This window comes from Hydra viridissima, unplaced genomic scaffold, assembly GCF_058129835.1.
Source record: "Hydra viridissima isolate aposymbiotic clone 2 unplaced genomic scaffold, HvirCarnegie_v1 scaffold_12, whole genome shotgun sequence".
Classification (NCBI taxonomy): Eukaryota; Metazoa; Cnidaria; class Hydrozoa; order Anthoathecata; family Hydridae; genus Hydra; species Hydra viridissima.
In genome coordinates, this window is record NW_028324311.1 from 13,041,764 (window position 1) to 13,053,942 (window position 12,179).

The 12,179-nt window shown below is 29.4% G+C and overlaps 1 protein-coding gene across 5 annotated transcripts; it reads left to right on the forward strand.

The window, feature by feature from the left end:
• Positions 1 to 3,542: 3,542 nt before the first annotated feature.
• On the forward strand, positions 3,543 to 12,026 carry LOC145193694 (uncharacterized). 5 transcript variants are annotated; one of them, XM_080071182.2, is made up of 7 exons: positions 3,543 to 3,719; positions 8,317 to 8,948; positions 9,114 to 9,221; positions 9,380 to 9,476; positions 9,685 to 9,869; positions 10,072 to 10,417; positions 10,774 to 12,026. In XM_080071182.2, exons 2-7 carry the CDS (start codon positions 8,343 to 8,345, stop codon positions 11,325 to 11,327), a joined length of 1,896 nt encoding a protein of 631 aa, XP_079927308.2. In that variant the 5' UTR covers positions 3,543 to 3,719; positions 8,317 to 8,342; the 3' UTR covers positions 11,328 to 12,026. The 5 variants fall into 5 exon arrangements, 3 of the variants coding, with proteins under 3 accessions (XP_079927308.2, XP_089924391.1, XP_089924392.1); XR_016445453.1 differs by having other exon boundaries at positions 3,572 to 3,719; positions 9,380 to 9,536; positions 9,575 to 9,869; XM_090068265.1 differs by lacking the exon at positions 3,543 to 3,719 and adding an exon at positions 7,630 to 7,812.
• Positions 12,027 to 12,179: the final 153 nt, after the last annotated feature.

Here is a 12,179-nt window from a genome sequence, read left to right on the forward strand (position 1 = left end):
GTAATCGCAAAAATTAAATCAGTCTGCATTGCCGACTAAGGTCACGGAATCCGTTTTGTGCCGACTAAGATTCAGTGTTTGGGGGGGTGTCACACTCCCCCCCCCCCATGCACCCCCCTTCGCCGGCCCTGCGAGCAAGCAACCTTTTTTGACGCTCTCATAAACATCAACACCAATTAACATTTTAATGCTGATCTTCACTTTTCCAACAGTCTTAACTCGTGATATATTTGATATAATGATATACATGATTTGTGAAGGATCTTTCTTTTTTAGAGGGAAAAAAGGAGAAACTTTTTTTTTTAGAGGGGAAAAAGGAGAAACTTTCTTTTTTAAGGGGGAATAAAAACTTAAGTTAAGAATCATTTTAAGATTCTTAACTAATAAATTCCTTCTTAAAATAATGAAAGCTTATGATTTTTGTCAAATTAATTTGTAATAAAGTAAATGTAAAAATATGTGATAAATATAATAAACTATTATACTTTCATATAATCCAAACAATCCATTTAAATAACAAGGAGTCAATGATCTTGAAAAAATACCACCTCGCCATTTTTTTCGTCGGTAAAGAGTGGTTTTTCTTTAAAGATACTTTTTAAAAGAGTCATGAAATAAATGCTGACATTTTTTTACTTTTAGAAGTTGTTATCAAAACATGGCTAATTTCAATTTCAATATTCAATTCGTTGATCAATTAAAATTCGTAATGAAAAATTTTTTTTTTCTCTCTTTTTTGAGAAAATTATGAGATTTTTTTTTTTGCTATAAATGTGAAGCCTTATTTTTTTCATTAATTTTAAAATTAAATTTGAGCACTTAATAAAATAAAATTTTATTAGTTTTGAATGCTTAAGCAAACTTTCTTTTTTATATAAGTTTTGTTTTGAGATCTGTTTTTTACAGGTTGGTGATTTTTTCGTCACCTGCTTTTTAAAAAAAAATTGTGGCTTATCTTATATTTAAGATTCATAGCAGACGATATCTCATAATCATCGTCCAAATAAAAAGGATTTTTTTCGAATCAACCAGAAATTAATATCAGGTTCCAGTTCATCATTTTGTTTAACGCACTAAAGGATGCATTTTAAGAGTTCAAAACATAAGATTGGCCTGCGCAGTTTCCCCCCCCCCCCCCCCCTAAAAATATTATTTACTCATAACCTCTGTGTTTGCAGATCTCATTAAAAAATATAATTTTGTTAGGTAATAAGTAAACTCAACTTTTTTCTATTGGTATATTGAAAAATGATCATAAGCGCCTCATTTGCGAGCCACAAAAAACAAACTGCAACAATAATAAATGAAACTTATGTAGCAGAATCATTTTTTACTTTCAGAATCTTCTTAAAAAAATCGATGTAGTGTTATATGACAAGAATTACACAAACAACTGTAGAAATTTTATGCTCGAAAAAAATTTTTAAAAAGCTTTTCTAGCTTTTACTAATTGTTTCTTCAAATTTAAATATTTAATAATTAACTAAATTAAGCCAATATCCAAGGTCTGTAATATATAAGAAAGTGGACACGAGGCGAAAGCAATCATCCAGTCAAAACGACGTTAGATCCATAATTATTTGTTAAAAGTTCGATAGAGCTTTATCATCATTAAGTTATACTATGCTAATATGCCGTTTTTAGTTCAAATGGATCCTTTACTAATAGTTTCAGCTACCTTGATAGAATTTAATTTTAAAAATCTTTCGAATACAATAAACCTAAGCATAAAAAAACGTGAAAATTGCATACATTAAATTGCATAAAAATCAACTGGTTAACTATATTGGAAAATGGCATGAACTTCTCACGGAACAACAAGCTTTTAAATTAATATTTTTTTAATAGCAGGAACGCAAAAGAGAAGGCATAAAAAGGGAATATAATCTATGTACAATTTGGTGCACTATCTGATAGAAAAACCTCTCCGGTTGAAACAATCTAATGAATTTTAAAGTTGTTATTTCACGATAAATTTACTTTTAATCAGGTAGATGTAAGACGATAATTTTTCAGAAAAAGTCAATATTCTGCGTTTTGAGCCGGAAAAAACCAAGCGTTTTCAGATTTTTATATTTATTAGATGTTAGAGGGAAATTTGAGACCAAGAACTAACTTACCAAACTAAATAGACTCCTTTCTATAACTAACCGAGTAGAACAGAAAGCATTCTTTTATTGAGAATGTGTACATACCAAACAATAAGTGATGAAACTTTCAGCTGTTTCGATGAACTTCAAGCGTCAAAATACCGATCGTTCTAAAATTCTCCGCTTACAAGATACACCCGGTACAAAAATAGCCAGAGAAATAAAAATGAAAATTTATGGACAACAGAAAAAAAAAAAACTTTTGAAAAAAGATTTTTTGATGAAAGCTTTAGATTTTGACCAAGTTTTACCATCAATCTCTAAAGGTAAATTTATATGCTACTTGCAATCTGTGCAATTATCCCTTAAGTTTACATTATAGCTCATCGCTAAGTTAGGCTTAGCGATGAGCTATAACGTCAGTTAGGCTTAGCGATGAGCCAACGCAATTTAAGGTCTTAAAAAACTCGAAAGCGTGTTTATTGATTAAAATAATATAATGCGGTAATCTTAATGAAAAGGATTTCATTTTCTTAAAATTTATATTCTTAAATCTGGTAATCCAAAAACTTACTTAAAAATACTTTGCAGCGCTTTTTCTTTTTAAATTTTTTTAAATTACTTTTACAAGATTTGTAACTATATGATAAAATTTATCATGTCAGGGGGTGTTGTTTATCGCAGAAAGGGTTTTGTGCAACATACGAAAAAGTTCATTTTGTATGACGTTTGTGAAAAACTGGGTTGCGCCCTTTACTGTTTAACTCGAGTAATTTATAAGAAAAATAATATAGTTTTTATTTACTTATATCAACACATTTTAATACATTTTTTGTTAAAATTACATACATTTCTTGGCTTCCTTTAACTTTTCAAGTATTAGACACACAAGTATTGCAAAAAGCACTAAAACTACAAAAATTCAAAACGACAAAAAAAAAAAAAATGGTTGGAAGAAAAAATTTTATTTTATTGTTTATTGCGTTATTTTTCTACTAAGCAATTTTTATTTTTATGTTGAGGGGAGTCAAGAAGGATTGCTTCTGTAACTGAATCCAACGAGGTTTATCCCATGTGTATCATTTTCTACGGGTAGCTGGTCGATTTACTTTTACACGATAAGTTTAAAACTTATCGTTTAAAAAGTCGTGTAACCTGTTTTCAGTGAACACTAAGGATACAGTCAGTTTTTTAAGGGATTTTATGTCCATTTTTTAAAGTTTTTTTGTAAAAACAAAACAATAATTTTAGAACAAATATTTTTAAAAAATGAGTACAATTAAGTTTTTAACACTCATTTTCAAATGAGTAACTATTTCCCAGCAGTCTGGATGAAAAGAGATTTGAGACAAACTTGTTGAAAAAAGTTCAATATCTTTCAATGACGTCATTAACTAAACTAAAAACTTCAATCAAATGTGAACAATAAAAAGACGTTTTTACCTTCATTGAATTATTTAGCAGATTTCTTTTCTCTGTTTTTTTTTTGTTTTGTTTTTTTTTTTTTTCTGGTTCCGCCATTCTTATAGGAATTAAAATTTCTTTGGAAGAAGTCAAATGGAATGAAGAGAGTTTAATCTTAACTAAAACTGATTTTTTCTGAAAAAATTTGGGAAGAATTTTTTTCAGGTTGGTGATTCGTGTTTATGTTCGCTCTTCCTTTTTTTTTTTTGGTATTGTTTTTCGACTTTAAGAAGTTTACTAAACGCTAAACTGAACTCAATGCAGTAAAAGTTTGAAGCGTTAGGCTATTAAAACTGTAATGACGGTTGACGACGATGTTTTTGCTGATAATGATAAAGATGACAAAGATGACAATAACGATTGATAATGATGACGTAGTTGTCTCATCATATTTCGTGCTTGCATATTGAGGTTTACAAAAAAAAATATCTAAAATTAACTTTTAGATCAAAAAATAGAAAGGTTTTATCTTTTGACAAATTATAGATAAGTTAAATAAAGTACTTTATTTTTAAACCATAATTCTTTTCATTTGTTATTTTTTTAAAACCATAATTCTCTTCATTTGTTATTTTTTTCAAACCATAATTCTTTTCATTTGTTTTTTTTTTTTAACCATAATTCTTTTCATTTGTTATTTTGGTTTTAACTGTTTTGTTAAAGCAGTAACCTTTTAGGCATTGGGTAAATTTGGGTGTTGGGTCTTATTTAGAGGGTACTTTGTCATGCCGTATAGAATCTAGGGAACTTGTAAATGATTAAGATGACAACTAAACCAGTGAAGGTTTAAAAATATTTTTTAAAGTTAAGAAGATTATTTTTAAAGTTAATTTTTGCAGCCTAATTTTAAAAATATATATACTTATATATTTTGCTTATAGCAGACTTAAGGGCTTTTCATAGAAACCACCTTTTCGTCCGTAGAACCCAGGTGTTTCAAAGTATACTAACATAAAACTAAAAATCCACGTGGTATCCGCTTAAAAAGTATGCATAAATAAAATGGAGCGATTATCGCGATTATTTAAAGGGTTAAGCAGGGTTTCTTGACAAATAACAGAACAGATAAGTTAAGATATCAGGCAGATGTCTTTGTGAGTTTTAAGAACTCCTTAGCGGAGATCAATATATTATTTATTTGGCTATTTATGCGGCGAAAAAAAAGTAATTTTCTTGATAAGAGTTAAAAAGTTGGAAATAAAGTTAGTCTAAAAATTACTGGTAATAGTTAATGATATTAATTATTTATCTTTCAAGTTTTTCGCAAACAATGCTGCCAATTTCACGTAATTTGACGTCTGAACATTTTTTCCATTTCTGCGCTAATAAAATGCTCTTTAATATTTCAGAACTAGAGCAATACTGATTATAAAATTTATTTTACTATTTTCAGTAGGAAGTATTATTCTATTTTAGATGACCAAAAAGTGGTAAAAAAAAAAAAAAAAAAAAAAAAAAAAAAGAGTATATGAAGAGTTCTCATCTCCTATATCGGATTTTTTGACAAAATCACTTGATTACTTCATTTATCTTTAACAATTAGAAAATTAATATATTTAAAAAAAGTCTCTTGTAAACTTTAAGTTTAGGTTGCTTCACTATTTTAATTTGCTTAAAACCCAAGAGTTAGGGTTTGAATTATTTCAAAACTCTATATTTGAATTAATCAAAATTGAAATTGTTTGGAGTATTTTTATATACCTAAGCCTTGTCCTGACTCTAACAACTTCACTACAAACCCATTTGAAGTAACTTAATGTTTTTAAACTTAATATTTTTAAACACATTGAAAAGTTCACGAGAACGTCAAGCATTTACCGAAACCCTTTTTAGATTAAAAGCGTGCGGTAAGCGTTCATTTGAAATCTCACTAGTACTATAAAAGCGTGCGGCATGCACATTTAAAATCTCACTAGTACTATAAAAGAAATCAAAGTTTTGTTCTTATTCGTTGCGAGGAGTCATTTACTTAACAAAGCGAAGATTTTTTGGTCTGTTGAACTGGCTTAATATTAAAAAGTATTTTAAACTGCGTTTTAAAATGCTCATATTTTCTCTCGACATTTGTTTCTTTTCCGACAAGCAAACTTTTATTTTTAAAATTCAAAAATTTTCTGCAGGAACGAAAAAGATTTATTTAATTAAAACAAGTAACTAATTTATATAATTAATTTTTATTGCAAATTTAACAAAGAGCACCCTAAGGGCTTGGCGTCCATCATCTATTAACAAGCCTTACTATAATTTTGAGTTGTTCCATACCCATCACACGGGTTGTATTTATTATTATTAGCTGTGTTTTAAAGATTTCTAAAACTGAGAAATCACAACAAGCTAGTATCTCTAGAATTGCCCAGGCTGAAAAAACTAATGCTAAAGGTTTGAAGATATTTCGAAAAATACTGGAAGCTGGAAAAAAAAGAAAACTAAAATAAAAATTAGGAATTAAAAAAAAAAATTTTTTTCAATATTACATAATGCCAATGTTTTTTCTGTTCTAAAAGCCTAAACTTTCGATTAAACAACAAAAACAACGCAAAGATCCCACTACTTTTTACCACGCTATGGATGACACGATTTCTTTAGATGACGTGTCTCTTTAGATGACGCAATCTCTTTGATCACTCCAGTAATTAGTCGAACGTTAATTAAAGTTTTCTTGCTTGAAAGACTTTTTCGATGAAATTTTATTGAGAACGCGGCTAATAATAATAATAGTTTGAGCTTCAAAAACAAAGAGAAAATATATACCCAATTCTTATGGGTATACCCAATTCTTATATTTACATACTTTCAATAAAAAAAGGTTTAAAACAGATGATTTGCATCTATAATTACATGCTAATACCATTATATATTAAACCTTCTCAGCCCTACCTTAAGGTTAATTAAATGCAATATTTGTCGAACTGTCAAGAAAAATGTGATTGATTTCTTTTGGTTACACCCGTTATCTACTCTGGTATGACGTTTTTTTTTAAAATTCTGTAATGCGGTCAGCAATTAATAGTAAAATACGCGTTTATTTAAAACAATAACAACACAACAAAAACAACTGTTAAAAACTTTTTTACTTCATTATTTTTATCCCTTTATGATGATTGAATCAAAAGAAAAGTTAGTTCTTATGAGATTAATTGCGTGATTATTCGTTAGTTCGTGCGTGATTATTTTTTAGTTCGTGCTTTATTTAAATAATCATTTTAAAAATTAATTTTTATTTGTTCGTAGTTCTTTGTGCGAATATAATATTGCACTTTGCTTATACATAATATAGACGTGACTTATTTATTACCTATACATTACTTATGTCCAAACCAACATGCTACTTACCATGTGAATAGATTTAATAGGTGAAAACACATGCAAAATTTGCCATTAAAACTATTTTAGAAAGAAAGTCGTATTTTAGAAAGAAAGTCGCTGGTGCCTTTGTAAAACCTATTATATAAAAATATTTTTACTGTTACAAAATAAATAATATAAAGACAAATTTACAAGAACACAAATTTATAAGAACACAAATTTACAACCATAGACGTACACGATTAAATAAATCAAAATTACAATACAAATGTACAAACATTTCTCCGTTTAAATTTTATTCGTTTTCCCATCGTTCTTGCTCGTATCAATTTGACGCCAAGGTTCCACTATTGGGTTCCACTATCATTATTTTTTGGGTTGTAACCAAAGATTTTTTTGTCCAATAACGAAACATTTCTTTGAATTTAATCCAGTTTTAAAAAAATTAACGACGTAATAAATATTTTTTAATGAGAAAACAAAAAGCCAATTGAAATTTTAATCCGTTTTTTCGAACGCACGCCGTCGTTTATTTAAAATTATTGTTTACAGCTCTATTCCATATCATAAATTGGTTCATTTATTGATTAGTTTTCACTTAAAAAGCTCTTTTGTGACATTTTTGCCCTGTTTATGTTAATTGACATGTTAATCATTACAAATCATAATTATAGGTTGTTGTTTTTTTTCATCGACGACAAAGCGTTTATAAGATTTATTTTTTTTGAAAGAAATACGCGAATGTTGCTTTCAGTTATTGTAAAGATTTAAAAACGGTTTTTTTTCTCAGAAAGTAATAATAATAGAATTAAAAAAAAAAAAAAACGAGCGAGAAAATATTGCTTAGTGCAACAAGCTGTTAGATAATGTGTTTTGAATAAATGATTTTACACTTCGTGAATGCAACTCTTTAAAAATTCTAAATCGATAGAAATGACTTGATGGAAGCCTGGTAAGTGATTACTAGCACTATAATAGTATCCATCCTCAATATCGTCAAATGAAAGTCTGGTTTTATCATATCGCAATCATAGTTACATCATATCTATGATTTTCAATTTTCTCGACTTCTCAACATATGTTCCTGTAACTTAAGTATGGCATTGTTTACGAAACAATCGATTTGCTAGCTGTATATTCTAAGTTATTGTTCCCAGACCATATTTCTTCTTTAAAAAAACGGCGGAGAATTTGCAATATTTGTTATTGACTTAAATATGAAAGCTTGATAAGAATTCTGGTTAAGTTTTGGTTTATGTAGTTTTTTTGGAAATTTGTTAAAAGTTATTGTTTGAAGGAATGTTGCCAAGAAAATGATGATTAAATATTTTCAGATTATAGAAAATATTAACCAAATAAATTAAAACATTTTTTTGATTTTTTTAAAATATATTTTATATTTCAGTAATTGTTATTAAAAAGATACGTGTACAGTTCTGAAATTTTAATTATTTAGTTTATGAAAGAATAAAGTGTTTGAACATGACATTATCCGAATATATTAATATAACAAAAGAGAGGCGACAAGAAGATACTCGTCGAGAGCTTCTTACAAGATTTGTCCAGGCAATGCGGGAAGATTTATCAGAGTGGATAAACAGCTTGTCGTACAATGCAGATCTGACGCCTGATAATTTTTTACCTGGTCTTGATAACGGTGTAATACTGTGCCAACAAGCAAGACTCATCCAACGATTTGCGGAAGAGTACGCCGTTTTGAACCCAAACGAGAGCTTAAAAATACCAACAAAACCAGTGCGTTACACAGAAAAAGGAGCCTTTTCAGGGTCTTTCATTGCTCGGGATAACGTATCGAACTATATTGCCTGGTGTAAGGAGCTAGGAATCCAAGATGTTGTTATCTTTGAAAGTGAAGATTTGGTTCTACATAAAAATGAAAAATCTGTCATTCTTTCACTGATGGATGTGGCAAGAAAAGCATATAAGTTTGGTGTTAGACCGCCGGAGATAGTTCGTTTCGAAAAAGAAATAGATGAAGAAATTGAAAGAGACGAAGAATGCGAAAAAGCGGGGAAAGTTCAACCGAAACCTCGTGACTTAGAGGAAGACAACAACTTAGATGTCTTGGTGAGAAAGAGTTTGTTATCCAATCGTTTTTTTACCCTGACTCTTATTAAGAGCGAATCTCGAGAGGAAGTGCTATTGATTAATGGCATTAATGCAGAAGGCTTTAGTCTAAGTTTTATACAATTCAAAACGTTTTTTTCTTAGTAAAAAAACTTTTTTTTTCAGGTCCGTAATATAGTCAACAAATGCATATGCGAAGATAGATTTCCCATCAAGAAATTAGCCGAGGGAAAATACAAAATCGGAAAAACCCATACGCTGATATTTGTTCGAGTATGTATTAATTTGCTTTTTGGTGTTTTTTTTTTTTTTTTTTTGGTACCTGGTTTTACTCGTTCATTTTTTATGAAATCACTATTTTTGTTCATTATTTTTATTTTTGTTTTATTTTCGTTTTATTCAATGTTGCATTTTTTTGATACATTTGTAAGGTAATGCGTAAACATGTGATGGTGCGAATCGGTGGCGGATGGGATACTCTCGATCATTATATTGTAAAGCATGACCCTTGCAGAACAATAGTAGCAGGTTGAGTTTTATTTATTTTACTTTCGTGTAACAGCTATGTACAACTTTAACATCCGTAAGGTATACATTTTTTTGTCTTAACAACGTCTCTCCGTAAGGTATACATTTTTTTGTCTTAACAACGTCTCTCCGTAAGGTATACATTTTTTTGTCTTAACAACGTCTCTCCGTTGTGCGAAACTTGTTTTAATTCAAATTCATATTTTAGGTAATATAGAAAATGGCAGCCCTCAAACAGCGTTAAGTAAAGCAAAAAATATCGCGCAACAAAAAGTCGCGGCATTAGCTAAAGAAAAGTTTAAAAGTTTAATTAGTCAAGCTTCATCGGATACACAAAGCATGTGCTCCGAAAGTACAAATAGTTCAGGAAGTCTAGACGACTGCCATCCCACTGTAAGGGGATTAGTTACCTTTGTAATGCATTTAATGAATATTTAATGAATATTAATATTTTCTACGTGTTTGTCATTTAATAAGAGACAGAATGATTTATAAACCAATAAATCTTTTTTTTAATAAGATTCGGGTAATTAAAAAAAAATCTTTGGTATTATTTTGTTTTATTTTTAAAATTGCTTCTTTTTTTTTTAAAAAGAGCATCAAGAATGCTACAAAATTAAAAGAAACGCTTAATGAAGAATCCCAAGCTATCGAAGACTTTCTTAACGAATCAGCAATAAACATGGATCAGTCCATACAAGAAATAGATAACAAATTGAAAGAGCTAGAAAAAACGCGTAACAGTATTAATACAACGCCAAAGGATATTAGTGTATATGAAAATAAAGCAGATCGATGGTTAAGAAGCCAAATGAACTCACTCAAAGGGAGTAAAACCGTTTTAGAGAAACCTTCTGAAGATCTGTCACGGGGAACTCAATGTTTGGGAAATACACCCGAGAAGAGGAACAGCACCCCGAATGCTGCAAGCGACGGAGGAAGTATGTTTTAAACTTAGTTTCTTTTTACATAAATATAATTTCATACCATCGTCACGTTAGGTTCAAAAGCAATCAATTAAATTGTAATAATAGGTTATATATATATATATATATATATATATATATATATATATATATATATATATATATATATATATATAACCTATTATTACAATTTAATTGATTGCTTTTGAACCTAACGTGACGATGGTATGAAATTATTATTTCAAAAATTTTATTTCTTAATCTCAATATTTTTGCCAATAATTTTATTGTTTAATCCGTTTTTGTTTAAATCCTTTTTTTTTTTTTTTTTGTCATAATTCCTTTTTAAATTAAGGAGTTTGATTTTTTAGTTACTGTTAAAACGAAATCAATCTCTCGCAATTTGTTCAAAAACTCCGTTGATTCGGTTAATATATATTCCGTCGACTCCGAGTGTTTTGAATTGAATCACTGTCTTTGTATGAAGTCTTCTAGTCAAACTAATGTATGCTATAGTCATACTGCCACCCAAACTGATTGTAAAATACCAATTCGGAGTAAAACAACTAATGGCCACTCACGAATTCCTATTTTTCAGAGATCTCGGACGGCTGATGCAATTCTTCGAAATTCAGTTGAAGGAGGCTTGCCTCGAATGAGAAAAAGAAACTTAGCTGAGGATTCTCAAAAGTTAATTCAGGACAGAGGTTCACCTAAGTTAACCAAAGAAAAATCAGATTTAACTTCAAACACGTCTCGAAGAAGAGACAAATCGAATTCAGTTTCACAACTGCCTTTTAGAAGAGAGAAATCGGACTTAACTTCTTCGAAATCGTCTCTAAGACGAGAAAAATCGGACTTAACATCAAAATTTGTGCTCAAAAGAGAAAAATCCAATTTATCTTCGAAAAAGCGAACACGGTGAAGTGTATATCAGAGTTTCTCTCAGAGATTGTAAAATAAATGTCCATCATGCGTAATATCGTTAATGTAAACTCCATAGGGATAAGTAATACATTAAACTTATGAGGATAAGCCACAGTTTATGATTAAGCACATGTGTTTTTTCTTATGATCGATACATTAAATACCATTATTGAGATTAAATGTAAAGATAAAAACGTCTGCAAGAAACCTGTTATACAAATGATAACTGAGAAGTAGAATTTACCACATGTAGATACTCACATGTAGAGGAACCCACATGTAGAGGAAATACGACTTTATGAAACTACCCGATTGCTTAATTGGGTTAAGAAAATAACCTGTACATGGTTTGAATCATGTCTGGCGATGGCTGGATCGTTTTGTTCGTCAACTAATGTGATATTTAAATTTGATAAAAGTATGGATTTGAATATTTTCATAATTGAACTCTCGTCATATTTAGTTTTCTTCTCTGACCTAAAAATTTGTTTTCACGAATGTTGAAAGTAGGAGACTAGCGTATCGATTCATTCGCGTTTTGCTGTGTCTCATCATCCGTTAAAGGTCTATTTTGTGATTTTTCGTTTGGCCGTTAAAGCATTTCGCCTTAAAATTTTATAAATCAGAAAATAATTTTTTTGCATGTAACTAACATACCTCATTCTAAGTGTACTAAATATATGTTATAATGCGTTAATAATATTTTCATTCCTATTATCTCATTAATCCATCCATTAGTTCCGCATGGTAGGTTTAGACTATAAGACAAATTAACTTTTGTATGTATGTATGTATGTATGTATGTATGTATGTATGTATGTATGTATGTATGTATGTATGTATGGATGGA

Bases quoted from the DNA above. Each gene is read 5' to 3' on its own strand.
- LOC145193694 (XM_080071182.2), top strand. From the start codon at position 8,343: ATGACATTATCCGAATATATTAATATAACAAAAGAGAGGCGACAAGAA. The intron at 8,949-9,113 runs GTGAGAAAGAGT...TTTTTTTTTCAG, and splicing joins ACAACAACTTAGATGTCTTG to GTCCGTAATATAGTCAACAA. The intron at 9,477-9,684 runs GTTGAGTTTTAT...TTCATATTTTAG, and splicing joins TTGCAGAACAATAGTAGCAG to GTAATATAGAAAATGGCAGC.